The sequence below is a fragment of the Centroberyx gerrardi genome, chromosome 5 (assembly GCF_048128805.1).
Source record: "Centroberyx gerrardi isolate f3 chromosome 5, fCenGer3.hap1.cur.20231027, whole genome shotgun sequence".
NCBI lineage: Eukaryota > Metazoa > Chordata > Actinopteri > Beryciformes > Berycidae > Centroberyx > Centroberyx gerrardi.
Window position 1 is genome coordinate 14,252,073 of NC_136001.1, and position 19,827 is coordinate 14,271,899.

Below are 19,827 nucleotides of genomic sequence, written 5' to 3' on the forward strand. Positions count from 1 at the left end.
AAATTGGAAGGGATAAAGCACAAGACTGAATAAATTTCCTCACAATTGATTTTTCCACCCGCCTAGGTCTGTCTTAAACTGTGGCAGATAGAAAAAGCAGAGTAATGAATGCCTCTAGAAGACCATTTACCAGAGAAATAGCCCCACTGCTGTGTTTTGTTCCTTGTTGCATCTTTTAACTACTCTTTCAGGCATTCCCTGAACAATATATTATATACTTAATATATGCTTACTGGACTATTTATTGTCGTGCAAGCATTTATCAGTATATTGGTTTGAAAAAAAAAATCATAAACCTTAAATTGTGAGGTTAATAGCTGTAGTCCTCGTCCCATATTTGCTTATTTGGGAAACAAGCACCTGCTTGACCTGCAATGTTTGTCAGAATGAGCTCGCATTATGCACAGACAAATATTTATTTTGCTGTTTCCCATTGTCAATGACTGGTTGACTCCCCGGTGAATTATAATTATCTGGATGAGAGGAGGTTCCTAACTACTGACATTTCACACTTGGAGGCTTGCCTTGCAGCTGTTTTTCATTATTTTCCCAACTCCCTGTGTACTCCACCGCTGTGTGGAACTGATTCAATTTTATATATCCATGTAAGCAAAGCACACTCATGGGATTAGCTAAATGCCTCATGACGTACTGTAGAGCTCCGGCTTCTGCAATTTCAACCCAAGTAAAAGAGGTATTGGTGTCGCAGATGTCTTTGACAAGCTGGCTGGGCAAAATCATTGTAGGCAGCATGCACTTACTTCAGAGGGGAAACAAGAGCAAAATCAATATTTAAAGACATAGAAATGAGAGAGCCGAGGAAATCCATTCGTACAGGTGACTCATGTTTACGTTTTTGGTGGTTCCAGTTCTATCGGGCTTTAGACAACTCAGGGAAACAGGGGCTGTGCAGATTCCTCCGGTCATCAGCTGACAGACAGACAGCGGTGTGAAACTGTATAATTAGGTGTCTGGCGACCAGGGCTCGGACACATCGTCATCCCCATAACTATGTCGGTTCAATAGTTCTTCACACTGGTTTCTCTCCTGCTTGTCTCCTGTTCACAAATTCCATTTACAGAGAAGAATGCAGTTCAGTATTTTTAAGTGTAGCAAAGGGGAGGATTTAATTAAATGTGCTTCTAATATTATATTTGTGATAAGGCATAATCATCATCAATTTTGGGGCGTCGCTGTATTTTAGGGCTTAGTGATACAGAACCAGACTTTGCTAAGGGGCCAATTTGTGATCAAGGCTCACGTCAAAATAGCACATTTAATTAATCTGAAGGGAGTCAATTATTTTATCAGTGGTTAAGCGTTCCATAAATGCGACACATATGAGTCAGATTCCTTTATTATATATTCCTATATTCCTTTAGATGTTTATTGGTAAACACACATATCTACTCTACACATTTACAGCCTATGACACAGACATAAAGGATAAAAGAAAACTAGAAATGAAAGTGAAAGGCATGAACAAAACCAGTTTACAAGATTTAAATATTGGTAATCTATAAGCTAATGTCTGTGCCATTGGTGAGTGAATGGATACAGTTCTTAGGAGTAGTGCTAGTAGCGTTCTGGAGGCCATGAAGGCCACGGAGGCCCGAGTGGCGTCTGTTCATGGCATTTCTTGGTTTCGGTTCATTATTTTCCTTTTGTGAAGGAGAGGAGGAGAAGGAGATGAGTTGTCTGTCAGGAAGTCGCTTGACCTTTCCGAGTCTATCTTGCTTGCATTCTGTTTGACTTCTGCAGACTCCAACTGCATCTGCTCTTGATGGCTGTTAGCCTCCTGGTTGACTGGCAGCCTGCTGGGATCCCCTCCTGAGGGACAGAGTGGCTGCTCTCTAGCTATCTGAGAGGGACGCGGAAGCTATGCAGATTGGCTGTCACACTCCTCAGATTTCCTTGGCTCAAATCTAAGAATGATTCTATTACGCACATAAAACTTTGTGTCTAAACATGGCCAAACATGGCATATCGCATTCAAAGACAAATCATATTTCTGTATCAGTGATTGTTTCAGTATGTACAATACACAATGACGCAGTGCACATCAAATGTTGTTGCACATGAAGCTATGTAACGCATGTTGAAGGGTTGAAGACATAGAGGAATAATTTCTGATCATCAGAATGTCGACTTAATCAAATTATTGATCAATAAAAGGTCTTTAAGAGGAGAAGGAGAAGGTGTGTGAGGGTCAGAGAAGCGACTGCCATGTCTGTGTTGTGTTGGGGGTCAAAGAGCCAAATCTTCCTCGCTGTTTCGGGGTGATATTGCAGAGTCTCAGAAGTGTTACTAGATCCTTTGATCAGATGGACACATCCTGAGTTTGATCAGGTATTTTACGATGAGAAAGAGTGGTTGGTCAACTGTTACCACAGCTCTTATAATAGCAGGTGATCAGTGAGGACGAAGGGCTCACCAATACAGAGGGATGGCACAACCATGAAAGAGGGAGGTGGACCTCTTGGTGTCTCTACATGGAACTCATCATAATAGTGATATTTTAGCATCTGTTTCCTTTACGTAAGACATCCTGATGTGAATTTACTGATGTAACTGATTCACCGATTACAGTAAAGTTTTGACTGTTCCCCCGCATCGCAGTTGTAATAATGTTTGACTCATTGTAACTGCCAAAGCAATCAGAGACACAGCCAGGAGAGTGTCATCCCTCATCGGCTGACAGACAAGAGAGCAGAGTGAACTGTGAAATCATTTGTCTGATTGTCTGGCATCCAGGAGCAGGACACAGCAACAATAACAACAAGCCCTGTGGTCAAATCTCCATAGCTTGTTAATGATCCCTCATATTCTCGACTTTCTGCCTCGTGCTTTGTGCTTTGTGCAACTCACTGAAGTAGAACTCAGCATCCCTGCAATGTGTTTGAAACCAAATGAAAAAAAGTTGTACAGAGAATAAAGAAAAGGTGTCTGAGTTTGAATTGAAGTATAAGGAGAGAATGTGTCCCGCTTTTACCAAAGATTGATAGCTAATAGTTCTTTGTAGAGACTGCTGATCAGCTTTCCACCATACTTTGTAGTTTCCCAAGTATTAAAATTCACTTAACGTTGACTGGATTATTTCATTGTGCTCGGTTAGTGTAAGTCAATCTTTTGTCTGATCGTTTCCTAAATGAAACAGCAGGACAATTTATACTCTTCTGTTCAGAGGGCGAGCTCATTTGTTTGATTAATAGACCCTGATTTTAGTCTGCATTTACTGTAACTCTCTTCTTTTAAGGAAAAAAAAAATGGAGAAGTCATTTTCATAAAGGGAGGAAGAGGATTTTAGCAAACATCACTTTCTTCCCTCTCACGCACATTTGTTCAGGCAGAGCAGAAGGCTGGGCTTGCAATAATCCCGCAGCTCTTCTGTCTGTGGGTAGTAAGCAGGAGGTAGGTAAATCTAGCGATTATCGTGCTTTTCAATGCAGAGTGGGAGCTTTGGCTAAACAACGCCAGTCAGGAAAGTGGAATGCCAGCACCCACCCACGCCTGGGCAGTGAGCGTCCCTCAAGAGGCACAGTGGTCAACAGGGCATGGGGCTCACCTGTCAAGAGCCTCGCTGCGTCGAGAATCAGTGGAGAGGAAACTCAGAGGAGCCAAAGAAGCCAAACAATGTCGGAGAGAGAGAGAGAGACTGAGGGAGCAGAGAGGGTCTTCTGACGCGTGTTGAGTGCGCTAGTGAAACTTGAAGAAATGGGTCTGTTGGGTTAGAAGACCAGTCCCATTATGCAGAATATGCTCTCCCTCTCTTCCTGTTGAAAGGTGCTTTTTCTCAAAGTCTTTTTCACACTTTTCTTTCTCCCCCTCTCTATTTCTCTCTCTGTTTCTCTCACACACACACGTGTCTCTGTTTAGCTACCATGATGGTATTATTCTCTTAAGCGCTTTTGATAGTCAAACGTAATGTAAAGCGCAAATGTAAACAATGTGGCAGCACTTACATTTAAGTTTTTATTCTTCTGCGTTGATGTGTGCGTAGCATGTTGTTGAAATCAGGTACACAGGGTGTTTTAAAAAAATCATATCGCACCAAAACGAAACCTAGAAGAGAAGGAAGCAGACGTGACGACAATCACCAGTAAAAACAAACATTATAGCAATGCAGCTGGAGGCAAGGGTGTGTCGGAGCAGATGGAGCTTGAAGAGTTGGATGCCGTCATGATCACCCCTATGATCAACCAATCAGAGCGCGCGACTTGACGCAAAGTTGAGATTCTTGGGCAGGTACGCAACACCTACGCAGAGACCCGTTTCAACCCTAAATATGCGTCAAATAGCAGTCATTTTACATGCAGAGACACTATTTTCATTAAAGTATAAAATGCCCTTAAGGCTTGCCTTGGGGTTGGACAAATGTTATCACGGTCTAGAATGAAGGAATGGCAGTTTGTAATAGCTAAAAATTTGTTTCAGATTACCCATAAAAGGTTTACTCTTGTATTGTTTGTGAACAGGCTAGTATCTTGAGTTAAGATGTGTGTGTGTGTATACCGGGGGGAGGACGTGTGTGCCCAGGGGCCCTGTGGTTGGTTAATCTGGCCCTGATCATTGTCATTGTACCAATCATGCACCAACTAACACTGTTTCCCATTGCTTCTCTATTGCTATCACACAGAGGAAAGTATATGTCAACAACCTCTCCATGAGATGATTCCAGTGTCTTGTCTTGGCCAGTTACGAGCTCGTAGCAGAAGTCTCTGTTTTTAAATGAATTTGTTCCGCTCTGCGCCACCGTGGCCCCCAGGTTTCGCCGGGGAGCCGAACCTGGCTTCTTCCTGGCACTGCGAGCCCGCTGGCATGGCTTTGTTCTGCCCGGTCTGAGCAGCACAGATAGCGGCAGTCCTATCTCTCTGCCTCTGTCCATCGAGTGTAATCGAGTTTTCGGAAGCCCATAGAAGGCAGGGAGCAACAAGCGATTGTTAAGCTAGAATCAAAGAAAGGGCCGTCAGAAAGGGAGAGAGAGAAAAGGCTGACAGGGGTTTAGTCCTTGTTCCGAACGGCGGCGGAGAATATGTCAGAATACTTTTGTAACCCGCAGAGATAATTCACCTCTTGGTGGCTGTATGGAACAGTGGATTTGGCGTTCAATAGGCCAGTCTAATCTGTTTGGCTCTTCTCATCTGCCTCCCTCCCTCTGTTTCTCTTTCTTTCTTTCTTTCTTTCTTTCTTGCTTTTCTGTCTTTCTTTTCTTTTTATTTCTTCCTTTCTTTAATTCCCTCCATCTGCCTCTCTCTCTCTCTCTCTCTCTCCCTCCTACCTCACTCAAACCTCCTCCTTTTCCACTTTCATCTTCTCTCTCCTAACCCTCTTCCTCTCTCTCTCTCTCTCTCTTTCTCTCTCTCTCTCTCTCCCTCATTCTACTTCACTCAAACCTCCTCCTTTTCCACTTTCATCTTCTCTCTCCTAACCCTCTTCCTCTCTTTCTCTCTCTCTCTCTTTCTCTCTCTCTCTCTCTCTCTCTCTCTCCCTCCATCTACCTCACTCAAACCTCCTCCTTTTCCACTTTCATCTTCTCTCTCCTAACCCTCTTCCCCTCTCTCTCTATAGTTACGGGGACATGGTGCCAAAGACGATTGCGGGGAAGATCTTTGGCTCCATCTGTTCCTTGAGTGGGGTGCTGGTGATTGCCCTGCCTGTCCCCGTCATTGTCTCCAACTTTAGCCGCATCTATCACCAGAACCAGAGAGCAGACAAACGCCGGGCTCAGAAGGTACAGGTGAACACCTTTAACCATCCTGTCGCCTCCAACAGGGGGTGGAGGGCTATGTGTGTGTCTGCGTAAGTATGTGTGTTTGTATTGGTATGTATATGTCTGTCTGTGTGTATGTGTGTGTGTACACATATTACCTGACCATTTGCACTGACGACAGACCCAAATGGCCAGCACAAAGCCACCACCATAGGACTATTAGGTATCATTATTTTAATGAGAATAAATGGGAGGTTGAAGTGTTGAAGCAAAAATGCTGGGTGGGTACTTAGGGTAAAGCCTAGAAATTCCTTGGAAGTCCTTTTTTTATTTCAAACCAGTAATGATGGCAGGTTAAAAGGACTTCATAACAAATCAGTTCCTTTTTTATGAGAAGTACAAAGGGCACGTTTTAGAAACTTTAAAAACGGCGAAGGTGAAAAGGATCGACCCCTATTAGGAATTGTACTCCTGCATTGCAAATCACTGCCCTGCAACCTACATCATCCCATATCCTTCAACACCATCACACACACACACACACACACACACACACACACAAACAACATACACACAGAGACATGCACATACGCAGAGACACAGCAAATTGTTGCCCTTCAAACTTACATTACACCACATCCTTCAACACGTGCACACACACACACACACACACACACACACACTTCAGATCCAAGTTCCAAACATTGGCTGGCCACTTACTACACTCACTCAGTGGGCTTGACCTTTCTCAGGGGCTAGATAAAAGCGCTATTAAGTCAGAGAGCAGCTGCTGATAGCTAATAGAAAAAGGACAAGTCTGGATTGAATCCATAGCAATAGGAAGATCCCAAGTGAAGGTCTTTCTCATTACTGTAATATATTGCTTTGAATCAGCTTTAGTGAAATGTTAAACTTTTACCATTACAAATGCGATGCAGAGGACTTCCATATGCTTTCATGTGGTCCAATGTGGAGCTTGTCAAAATCATTTCGACTGGTACGTAGTGATGTAGTGGAAAATAATGGATGGGTGTCCTTGAGCAAGGCACTGAATCCCCACCAGCTCCAGGTGCACTGGGCCACTGTACTGTAGTTGATCCTGGTCTCAGCTAGAGGGAGAATGCAAGCAAAAAGAAAATTTCCCTACCTGGATCGATAAAATATCACATTATTTGTTTATGTACTTCTTGGAAAGACCCTATTTTCATTGTAGCTAACAATGATTACCATTTCAGCATGTTGATTTCTATCACCTTGAAAAGGTGGATAAACACTGTTTCAGAAAATATAAAGGAAGTCAAAGTGAGTTTGTGTGTGTTTACCCTCACTACACCCCTGCTGGTAATCTTACCATCGAAGTGAGCAGGGAGGGAAAATAATTGGCAATAGAAACAGCTGATAGCAGTGATAGAACACAGTGCTGATAGCCATTATCTCAGTTCATTTGAATATGACAAACTGTACTTAGGGAAGATTCTACACAGTTGCATGTTAGTATTAGGTTCAATATTAGACGCCATAGTCTACGTATAGCATCATTTATCATTTAGCTAATTACACTCACTGCAGTCCTGGTCTGTCATATGAATCTTATAAATCTCAAGGAACCATTGATCTGTGTTACCTATTCTCATTCTCATACAAAACATTGGTAACCCTTTCTTTCACAGTCACTCTAAGTACAAGGTATTTTCCAGGTATGAAAATGTTTCTGCATATTAAATGACCTCACACAAACAACGACGAACCACATATTTTTTTTCTAGTTTCTTGGTAAATGTTCTTAAACAATTGGGTGCATTCATACAGGTCTGCAATTATACTGATATAATTGCCACAAGTTTAATGAACTGTCTCCAAGTGGGTAGAGCCATGAACAATTACTATTCAAGAAAAGTTAAGTCTTGAGAAAGTAACCTTCAGAACCTTCAGGTTTTTGAAGGCCGATACGGATATTTTTGTTTCAAAGCTGCCAATAGCCAATATTTTATGCAGATATTCAGTATCTTTAATTTGACTATTTTATGCCCCCAAAATTTGAAGTATTCAGTGTTTTCATTACCTGGCCGATATCCTGTTTGTTTAGTGTTTAGTAAAAGTTCAGTATCTACAAGGATTTGTCCTTGAATTGATGAGTAATAGAGACAGTGTTTCTAACAAGGTGTAGCCCAATTTTCTTGGAATTTATGCTGTTAAACTCTATCGTGAGACAAGTCCTTGGAACACCTAATCTCTCTTTTTCTGCAGGTGCCAATAGGAGACAATGAGGTCAAAGCCTTGCACAAGATTTCAAATAAACTCCCACACACTGTGCTCTTGCATTGCTAGTGAAAACTGATTGACATTTCAGTGTTAAACCTTTATCAGAACCTTTGGGAGCCTGCCTTATTTGAGATTTTATACAAAACTCAGTCTTTTACCATCCCAAACCTGTGAAAACTGCAAAGTGTTTACTTGAACTGATGAGCAATACGAGAGATGTTTTTATGATTTCTAAGCATTTATCTACTTAGTTACAGCTGTAATTACTTAGTATTTTTTTCATTCTTACCATGTATTTACCTAGTAAATACCTAGTACTTGGTGACTGTAAAAGGAAAGGTTGTCAAAACATCTGTATCTGCTAGCAATTTTCAGTCACTCATGCAAGGAAATGCCCTACTATGACCATAAGAGATATGGGCTCTTCATTTTTTTTCCAATAATGCAAGTATGAGTAAGAGAGAGAGTGAGGAGAAAGAGGAAAAAGAGGGGAAAAAGAGAATATCTCAATTTCATATATCAATTTCAAATTAACCCTGTTCATCCCTTGCTCCTCTCTCCCTCCCTCTATCACCCGCTCTCTCCTGGCCTTCCCTTTCTCTCTGCGTCTCATCTGTCTTCATTCTTCTCTAATAGTGGGCTGCTCCAGGCTCCCGTTACAATTATGTAGTCATCTGGGGATTCTACTGTACAAAAACGTCCCCTCATGAATCCATCGCAGCCTCACAGTCAGAAAATAGAAAGTACAAAACCTAAACTGGATGTGATAGTCGGTTTATATCGTCTACATCTTCTATATCACGTAGTCGCTAACTATCCTAGGGAATGATTAGAAAATAAAGGAAATGTTAATAGCCACAGTCTCTGTCAGATTCTACTCATGTGTGTGTGTGTGTGTGTGAGTGTGTGTGCGCGTGCGTGTGCTTGACTGAGTGTACTAATTTGCAGCTTCACAGTCAGAAAATAGAAAGTACAAAACCTAAATTGGATGTGATAGTCGGTCTTTCTGTACTAACTGCTCACATAGTTGCTAACTATCCTAGGGAGTGATTACAAAATAAAGGAAGTCTCTGTCAGATTACACTGTGTGTGTGTTTGTGTGTGTGTGTGTGTGCGTGCGTGCGTGCGTGCGTGCGTGCGTGCGTGCGTGCGTGCGTGCGTGCGTGCGTGCGTGCGTGCGTGCGTGCGTGTTTGTGTAAAGGAGTGACTGTAACTGCGAGTCTGTCTCTGTCTGTGTGTCTGTCTATATCTATATCCATGTCTGTCTGTTTCCTGTATGTGTGTGTGTGTGTGTGTGTGTGTGCGTGTGTGTGTGCGTGTGCATAACTGAGTGTACTAATACAGTTCAGCGTGGCTCTGTGTCACCTCTTCATGTTCAGTCACCCACAGAGGGCAGAACTAGGCAGAGAGACAACCCCTGTTACTAATGTGTCTAATTCCCTGATGATGCGTGAAAAAAATAAAAATAAACTCCCTGGGAGAAGACAGGTTTCTTTTTTTAAGTCTGTACAAATCAGCGGTGCAGTTTGTTTGCCAGCGCATTGGTGGTGAGCGATGTTGAGGCGGTAAATGGACTGAGGTCACAGTGGTAATGGGACAGCAAAGTCAAGTGGAGCCACACAGAGAGAGATGGCAGGTTGTCGAGGAAAAAGAAAAAAAAAAGGACCGGAGACGTGAGGGCTAAAGGAGACGAAGGGAGAGAGACAGGGAAGAGAAAGGGAAGTAGGACAAGATGGAAAGGAAAAGAAAGAGGAGAGAGCGTGAGAGAAAGAGAGAGAGAGAGAACAGGATGGAAAGAGATAGAGAGAGCGGAGGGGGAGGTTTGACAGAGAGAGAGAGAGAGGGAGAGGGAGAGAGAGAGCAACAGAAATGAAGGTGATGAGGTGAAAGGAAGTAGGAAAGGCTCACTTGTCTTAAGAGGTGAACTTTGTTGCCTTTCCCCGGACTGCTGCAGTCTAGCAGTCCGTCTGACTGCGGGTGGTAATGTTGGAGCACACGGACTTGATCTGCTCGGTCAACCAAGACCACAGACGACAAAAACATAAAAAATCACAGAATACTGTCATTACCGGGGCTTTGGCTGCAGAGTGTTGTGGAGGCCCATTAGAACTCCGCTGACTGTCACAAAACTTGTAAAACTGAGATATAACTCAAATTTAATTTACCACAAAGAAGCACTCCAGACCACAAATATTTATGAGCCTTTGGTCGGCATTTGATCTTAGAGATGAGTTTTGTGAACCGATACAGGCTTTTGAAGGCCAGTACCAATACTGATTTTTTGGGATTAAAACTGCCAAAAGCTGATATTTGGTGCTGATATTCAGTATCCTTAAATTTGACAATTTTTATGCCAAAAAAAATGACAGAAAAAATGACAAGTATTCAGTATTTCCCTCAAATTTCATTCTTGGAAGGGTGGAAAAGACTATAAAACAGCATTTAGACTATGGGACACTAAAGCTCCCCACTGAAACACAGCATAATAATAAAATAGTAATAATAATAATAATATTCATAACATATTCATGCGTAGTTGTGTGGAATCCAATCAAAATGTAATCAATTCAGATTATCATCAATTCAGGTCAAGGGCTTCCCAGTGTATTATTGATTAATTACTGTATACAATAAATATGTAATCAAACAAACTGCATCATATCCATCATATTGAAGGTTGACGACACTGAGTGGCTGATTTTTAGAAAAAGGACATGATCAGCCTGATATATTGGCAAACAACAAGAACAAGGTTTTTTCTTCCATATCTGCGTCCAAGTGCAGTTGAACATTGGTGAAATATCACATCCTGCAGTCAGCGCAGTTCAGTTTTAAAATGAAATAGCAGTTCGGTTTTAACAGATTGGAACTGCAGAAGTAGAAAGTGAATAAAGTCTCTACGCTCGATGGGCTCTGAAGGTTTTGGGCTAAAGTAAATGGACCATCAGAAAGGATGAGATGCTCATCATCAGCAGCCCATCACAGCCTTCTTACACTTAGCAGCAGCGCTACTTATTCTTTCATATTTTAGCTTTCCCCCGTCAAGCAGGGCCTTTGATCAATAAGGTATGTCTGAGGAGAGGCAGGCAGTTCGAGACAGGCCTCTCAGTTTCAATTGCATTCACTCCTTAACTGCTGATATGTAGAGGGAAGTAGTCGAGGGTTGCACGCACGCACACACACACACACACACACACACACAGACACACACACACACACAGGCACGCAAACTCTCTCTGGTTCTTACTTTCCTCTCTTCTTTCCTTCTCCTCTTCCTCTCACTTTCACATACCGTGCACATACACACACAGTCATTATTATTGCATCTTGGCCCTCCAACATCCTTCACACCTTTACAGGTATCTGTCTGAAGGACAATTTCTGAAGCATCAAAATTAATTCCATTACTTTCGATTCATCTCTGGAAGCAGTTATTGCTCTGTCTGTCTCCTGTTTCTGAAATGTATTTATACTGAGAGAGAGCGCAGCAGGACAAGGTTAAAGAAGTGTCTCACCTTACACGCCGAAAAGCACTTGAGGCGATCCTATATAGTCATTCTAATATCCTCTTGAGTTCAAGAAATTCCTAATACAATTTCTCTCTGTCTGTCTGGCTCGCTCTCTCTGTCTCGCTCTCTTTCTTTCCAATTATCCCACCTATATGTTTTAGATGAATGCTACACCTCATTGTAAACAGAGAGGAGGATGTAACTGTGAAAGTTAAACTCCAGGCTGATTTTTCACCCAACCTGTTAATGGCGAGAGGAGAATACGTTGATAAATGTTGGCATGCAGGCTTAGAAATGGAACTCATTTTATATTCAGTTGACAGGTGCATTGTTGTAAAATCCTCAGCCTTTCATGGGCAGAATCAGCACTAATGCTGTAAACCATCCATTAGTGCTGTGCAGCCGTCTCAATTGCTGACAGACTCCATCAGTAGTTTGTTAGTGGACTTGGCTTCACGTTGCTTTCACATTTTGCCTAGTCTCCATGTAGCTCTCATTCTCTAATTGGTCTACCTGATGGTTTATTCTCTGAATCTTCTGAATCCACTTGAAATGCTTCAGTCAGAGGACTCCTGCAACTTCCAGCAGAAAATGCAGCTTCAAAGAGACACAAAGCCTTAGAAAAATCTAAAATTGCAGGGGTCCCAAAAGCAGCAGCAGCCGTGACGATTACTACAGAGAAAGCTGATGTGATGAGTTGGCACATTCTCACCATTAAATAAGGCATTAGTCATCACCTCCTCCCTCCTGCCCACCTCCTCCCCCACCCTCGCTGCTCTTTCCCTCTACTCTCCCCTGTCTGACGCTTTGACCTCTTCTTCTTCCCACGCCCAGAAAGCCAGACTGGCCAGGATAAGAATAGCCAAGACGGGCAGCTCCAACGCCTTCCTCCAGAGCAAACGCAACGGACTGCTCAACGAACTGCTGGAGCTGACGGTGAGAAAGACCTCCGACCCTCTCAACAGCCGAGCGGCACTGAGAACCACCTGCAGCAAAGGGTTGATTACCACGGATATATTATATGTTATATACTAGATTTGGTGTGAGTGATTAATCCTATTGTTCCCTGTCAAAGATCCTTCTGCCAATTATTTCAGTTCAGTGGAACTCAATAGCTTGGAAGCAGCGACTTCACGTCAACGCACACACAACAAAGTGACAAACAGTTACTGCTACAATTAGCTGAAGGACAACTCAAAAGTCATCTAGAGGCTATAAAGGAGCAGGAAAAGTTATTACATTCTCATTGTCATACAGGGCAAGGGTGATAACAGAGGAATTATGCCAATAATCCTCCATGACTGCACTGTCAGCTTAGATCGCTGTAATCACATGGAATACTTTTCTTTGTTGTCTTCCAGTCTGAGACTTGATTTTAATCCATGTCTGTGAAACTGGCAAGCTCAGACGACAGAGTTAGTTTTTACTTTTGCTTGTGTTGCTCTCGGTGATAATTAGATGGCGGCTACATTAAAAGGTTCTGCAGCAGCAAGTGGCTCCAACCTCAGAAACTACACAATCAAACACCGAGAAACTGGAAGGCATGTTGCAAAGGATTCACTCAAATCCCAGCACTCACCCAGACTCCTATCTCCTCCAGGAGACAATATTTGCCACTTTTCTCCCCTCCATGGTTATAGACAGCAGTTGTGTTATATATTCTTGTCTTTTGTCACCATACCACGAATTACATGCTCTTCTCTTTGTGTCCACTTTCCAGCATCTACAGATATCTTACTTTTTATAGCACGCGTCCACCTAACCATCATCCCCTTCGCTCCTTTTTTTTTTTCTCAGCACCATGGAAATATATGTCTTGTAATGCATGAACAAATTGCCTGTATCTTTGCCATCCAGTCCATCACTCTGCTTTCAGTGACACACTCCCTTCCTTGCAGACGGTTACTAAAACCCATTTGGATCTAATCGAGTCCAGTGTGAAAGCTCATGGGTGTCTGGGAGTGGTTAGAATTATCATATAAATGCCATCTGTGAGTGCTGAGCGACCCCGTCCCTGTCAGCGTCTGCGATGAGGCTGCCAGAGTCCTGGCACATCAAATTACAGTGGTGTCACTGCTGTCTGTCAGTCAGTACTACTGCGTGGGCTTGGGGGGGGGGTTATGTATCAGAGAATGAGTCTACAGTTAGATTAGAAGTTCTGTGTTGGTCTTTTTGAGATTCCCCTGAAGGCTTTTTTCTTTTTTCATTGATTTTCTGCTTAGATCAGAAGGTCATTTATTGATAATTCTTTCACTCATATTAGACTTGCTTAAAAGAACCTTAAATGCTTATCGTTTGGGTGCTTGTTTACTTCCTTTCCACTCATTAGAGTGATGACAAGATTTCCTCAGATCTGCCCTCAAGAATAAACTTTTCATTTTAGGCCAGTGTATTGGCACCATGGCAGATGCAGTGTGTGTGTGTGTGTTCAGTATTAGCCATCATTCATTCATCATTACTATCCTTCATCAAGCCCCTCATCCTGCATCTACCTTACATTGATCCTGCATTAGTACTGTAGACAATCCTTTCCTGGGTGTTACACAGCAGAGCAAAATAGGCGCATTGTAACTCAAGGCTTGTGTCCCTGAAGCAGCCTGTTTCCAGACCATTACTTTAACATTGTGACTGAAAAAGAGCCAGAAATTCTCCAGCAGTAGTTGAGCAAGCCTTTTATTGAAAAATGAAGAGAAGAAAAGACTTCCACAATGGCTACACAATGTGCTCGACAGTGAGGCTTTACTCCGCACTGAACCATCAGAGTCACATTTCAGATGGACTAGTGAATGAGCCCCCTTACATCAAAAGACACGAGTCTCAATCCCCAAGTACATAACTTCTTTGTGAGGACCTCTCCCAGATGGCGGACCTTCAAAAGAAATCGAAACATTGACACATCAGAAGGCGCAGTGTTCTCTTGTCCACATCATCGGGTTTTGCTCATGTGCCTGGAATCTGAATGAGAGTCCTTGGGTCCGACCGCCTCCCATCCAAATCTGTGGAGGGCTACTGTGCGGTAGAGAATAATAGAGAGGAGAATTAATATGTTTTCAGTTTTCATGTTATTTGGCAATCGTGATTACCTGGAGACCACACGATATTGGAGATTGAGCTTTCAGACTAACTCCCACTGGGAGAAATACCAACATGTAATTCTGTAACTATTTCTACATCTGTTTTTCTCAACATTTCCCCTATCTTAAGCGTCATAGATAAATATTTTTTTCAACTGTCTAGACACTAGAGCATCAAATATTATGACGTGCCTACTCTGATACTGAAATCAGAGTACTGACAATGAGAAAATTTCCTGATAACAAATTAATGAATAATTCAATAACTCCAGGAAATTATTTTGCAGCCTGCTTACCAATATTGCAAGGAAGTAAACTAATGATGATAAGAGTAATAATGACAAAAAATAAACAAAATAAACAAATTATAAACAAAGCGTTAGTCCAGGCAGAGACACGGCTAAGGGAGTGAGCAGAGATATGGTCTATTATTTTGCTTACATTATGCTCAGAGTTTGCCCGTATAACTAATTGGCTGGTACTTAATTTGAATGCAAACAGTGGGAGTTGTTGGTCAATCTGCTCACCATGGGAATGAGAATGGAATCAACAAACACGACCCAAGATTGTTCCGTTCAAAACGGGGTACGCCAACCAGAATGAACCCTTCACATCACTGACTCTTCATTACTGTTGACAAAGTATCTTCCCAGACTCTGAGGTAAAAGAGTCATTTCAATACAAGGCTAAATACGCATGGAGTGGTCCGTGTCTCTGTAATGGGCAGCCTCCAGCGACTGGCGGGGTTACACCAATAATGTCCTGCGCTTTATTGACTAATTTGTTGATACGTATTAACTCTGTGTGTATGTGTGTGTGTGTGTGTGTTGGACTGCTCAGGGTACAGAAGAGGATGAGCAGAAGCTGACTAAGACCACCTCTCTGTTAGAGAGCCAACACCACCACCTACTGCATTGTCTGGAGAAAACCACTGTGGGTACACATAGACATTTCTCAATGTTTGATTCCACCACTTTTATCTAGCTTTTATTTAACATTTCAGTATCTTAGTCTATCTTAGTGAACTTATATATAACTATAAGATTGTGAGGTTGAAAACATTTGTTCAATATTGTTATTAAAGGTTCATACCATAGCAATAAAGTTTTCTGCCACTCCTCAATGACTAGTGATGACATAACTCGCCTTGTTAGAAACTTTTACTTGAAACCGACTTACCTTGTAGCTCCAAATGCCTCATGCCTCATCTAAAAGAGTCTCCGGGGAGTGTTATGTCTGTCTAAGATGTCTATCACTGTGACAATGATGTTTTCCCATGTGTCAAATTTGTGCTTCAAAATCAGTCGGGAATTGGAACATTGGCAGAAATACTCAGTTTTGACACTTCTGACTAGGCGATGCATGTAAGTAGAGGCTGATCCCCAGTCTGCTTTATCTGCTGGCAACTCCTGCTGGTTTTCTGCAATGATTGGATTGTTTATGAGTCACTACCTGTTTTTAATTGCTAATCTATTTACTACAGCCTTTGGTGTAAACAGAAGATTTGTGTGAAACAGTCATTTAAAGTGGATCTCCAGTCTGGATTTGGCCCCCCAGTCAATGAATATAGTAAATGGGCCATTCCATGCCCAGTTTGTGCACAACAGTTGTACTATTAGTATATCATTATAATTTCTTTTAATTATTTTAGTTGGGTCTAGTTTATTTATTTGTGCAATTACTGATCATACATCACTCCAGGCCTCAAGTCCCATGAGTTTGTCTTTTCTTTTACTTACATCTTCTCTCTCCCCTCCTTCCAATTCAATTCAATTCAGTCAATTAAAGCTCTCTCTCTGTCTCTCTCGTCTCTCTCTCTCTCTCTCTCTCTCTCGTCTCTCTCTCTCTCTCCCTCTCTCTCTTTCGTCTCTCTCTCTCTCTATCTATCTCTCTCGTCCTCACTTCTCCCAGGCCCATGAGTTTGTGGATGAGCAGATGTTCGAGCAGAACTGTTTAGAGACAGCGCTGCAGAGCTACCCGTCGCGCAGCCCCTCTATATCCAGCCGCGACGGCTCCATGGGCACCTGCTGTAGCCGCAGGGTGAAGAGAAACACCCCTCTGCCCAACGCCAGCGTGCCCCCTGCCCACCCTGTCCCGACGCACCAGGGTCCCTTGCAGGAGCTCAGTGCCATCCGCATACAGTGTGGTGATCCGCCATCCCATACCGCCAGGTGAAACTCAAGCACAGCAGACAGACAGCGGCAAGCCGGCACCACAGGGCATTAAAGGGGGGATTAAAGAGGCGTGATATCCAGATTGTTAGTACAAGCTGTGCCTCCTTTGTCAGGGAAACGTGAGGGAAAACAACAATTTAGCTGCTTACTATTCCATTTGAACAAGTCTACAACTAGAGAAGGCAATGAAGAAGAAGTAGCAGAAGAAGAAGTATGTAATATCCAAAGAGGTCACTAGAAGGCACTGTGGGATCAGTCTGATGAATCTCTCTCTCTCTCTCTCTCTCTCTCTCTTTCTCTCTCTCTCTCTCTCTCTCTCTCTCTTTCTCTCTCTTTCTCTCTCTCTCAATTCAATTCAATTCAAAGGGGCTTTATTGGCATGGGAAACATGTTTACATTGCCAAAGCAAGTGTGAAATAAAAACAAAAAATGTACGTACAATTAAAGATATACTAGAATAAAGAAATGTGTAAACAGAGCTGTGTAACATTGCAACATTGCAATCAAATACATACGAGTAGGTAAAATTAACTTAAAAATACAAACTAAAATTGTGCTTTTGCTGTTAAAAAAAAAATATATATATATATATATATATATATATACAGATAAGTAAAGATAACTTAAAATGAAAATAGAAAAATGTGGATACTGCAGTTAAAAAATATAAATACAAATAAGTGAGAACTGTGTAAACACTGCAACAATTTTTTTTTTTTGTTTTTTTTTACAAATGTATTTAAAGGTATCTGTTCTGTTTGTATGTACAGTATGTCTATGTACAGAGATCTGCACGGTGCAGATACTGCAGGAATACACCGATGATTGACAGTCTTTACGGTGGTTGTATTCCATTAGACGTCCTTTTCCTGTCACAACAGCTCACAAATCTTGCTGCTGTGTTTGCACATTACTGTACTTCACCCAGCAGATATGGAAGTTTTTTGTTATTAGTTATGTTTTCAAAATCTTTTTGGGTGTTTGTAATCTGTGGGAAGTATGTGTCTCTGATGTCTTGGTACAGTTGGCAGGTAGTTAGAAAGTGCAGCTCGGTTTCCACCTCATTTTGTGTGCAGTGGGTGCACAGTCTGTCTTCTCTTGGGAGCCAGGTCTGCCTGTGGCGGCCTCTCTCGATGGCGAGGTTGTGCTCACTGAGTCTGTGCATAGTCAAGGATTTCCTTAGTTTTGGATCAGTCACAGTGCTCAGGTATTCTGCCACTGTGTATTCTCTGTTTAGGGCCAAACAGCATTCCAATTTGCTCTGGTTTTTGGTTGGTTTGTGAACAGAGTCCCAGAACCAGCTGGCTGAGGGGGCATCTCTCTAGAGTCTCTCTGTAGGTGAGGGCTTTGTTATGGAGTGTGTCAGGGTCACTTTCTTTTAGGTGATTATAAAATTTAAATGCTCTCTTTTGAATTTTGATAATTAGTGGGTATCGTCCTAATTCTGCTCTGCGTGCATTATTTGGTGTTTTCCGTTGGATGCGGAGAATGGATTTGCAGAACTCTGCTCAATTTGGTGTTTGTCCCATTTTGTAAAATCTTGGTTGGCAAGCGGACCCCAGACCTCGCAACCATAAAGGGAAATGGGTTCTATAACAGAGTCTAATATTTTGAGCCAGATTTGAATTGGGATGTCCAACTTGATGTTCCTTTTGATGGCATAAAAAGCCCTTCTTGCCTTCTCTCTCTCTCTCTCAATTTCAATTTTCAATTTCAACTTGCTTTATTGGCATGACACAGAAATGCATTTGTGTTGTCAAAGCATAAAGAGGGAAAAATAGAGAAAGAGAATGGTAATAATAAAATCTGGTAATGACGTTAAAAGTAAAATATAAAAAAGCAAGCATAAAAAATAGGATCAAATGATTAAATATACAGATGATTGAATGATTAAATGCTTTATGCACCCTACAGTATAGCACTATGTGATGCACATGTCTCTCTCTGCATCACAGTCGCTCCAATCTCAACCTGAAAACTGACGACAAGGGCAGGATCAACTGCAAGGGCGGCCAGATCACCACGGCGATCATCAGCCTGCCGACGCCCCCCGCCTTAACCCCCGGCGGCGACGGCCTCCACGGGCCGCCCCAGCGGAGACCCCCCCCGCCCCCGGGTCACCCCCCAGTCCCCAGCATCCAGACCACAACTAGTTCGGCTGGCACCAACATCGTCAAAGTCTCCGCTCTGTGACTCTTTGGCTGACTGGTGTAACTTAACTCAGCAGGAGGAAAGAAAGGAGGAAGAGGAGGAGGAAGAGAGTGGGGGGAAGCAAGCTACTCTACCTTGATGGACGCCCAGTGTCCCGTCTCAGAGGGTCAACAGGAAGAGTACTCCAGCAGCAGCAATGGTTGGCGTTTAAGAGAGGACAGATGATGTGGAAAACTGTGAAAATTACAGAGGTATAAGATTGTAGATCTGTGAACTGAGACTCATGCACCTGTTAGGTTGTGTATGTAGATATGGACAGAATTGCTGCATTTATAGTAGTTTCTTACTGGAAAGAAAACCTCGAAGGCAGGACCGTACAGATGCTTTGCAGTATTTACTGTAAATAAGGTTGAAAGATACAGAAAGACACTGTGCAATTAGCGTGTATGAGCTGATACTGTTGACATACTGTGTTCTCTCCATCCACAAGGCAAATTTATCATAAATTCACGGTAAAATTAGCGAAAAAGATGTTCTCTTGATAGAAAGATGAGGAAATCTGTTGACTGTGTTTACTTGAATTTGATTGGTCTTGTTTGTGTTATGTGTTGTTTGTCTTAATTATTTTTGAAAAAAAAAAAGAAATTGACAGAATTTTAGATTTCTGCACAGCATCATTTGAAGAGTCATGTTAGTTAATGCCACACAGTTGTGGTGTGTTTGTGTGTGTGTGTGTGTGTGTGTGTGCGTGTGTGCGTGTGTGTGTGTGTGTGAGTGAAAGTGTGTGTGTCTGTGCTAAAGAGATGAGATGCTTTTATGAGACCGAAGTTTGTAAAAGTGTATTTTTTGAGATGGAAATTGTTTCTTTTCATCAAGTCAAAGACTGTAAGACACCGTACCGTCAGTCTGTTCACGGCCCCATTTTCACTTTCATATTAACATCCCCG

The 19,827-nt window shown here is 42.3% G+C and overlaps 1 protein-coding gene across 1 annotated transcript in view; it reads left to right on the forward strand.

The window, feature by feature from the left end:
• Positions 1-18,922, forward strand: part of LOC139915323 (A-type voltage-gated potassium channel KCND3-like) — a 64,466-nt gene extending 45,544 nt beyond the window's left edge. Inside the window, exons 2-6 of the mRNA XM_071903915.2 lie at positions 5,569-5,731; positions 12,316-12,417; positions 15,396-15,488; positions 16,467-16,726; positions 18,685-18,922. Coding sequence (XP_071760016.2) covers positions 5,569-5,731; positions 12,316-12,417; positions 15,396-15,488; positions 16,467-16,726; positions 18,685-18,922 — 856 coding nt within the window. The remainder of the gene's footprint in view (positions 1-5,568; positions 5,732-12,315; positions 12,418-15,395; positions 15,489-16,466; positions 16,727-18,684) is intronic.
• Positions 18,923-19,827: the final 905 nt, after the last annotated feature.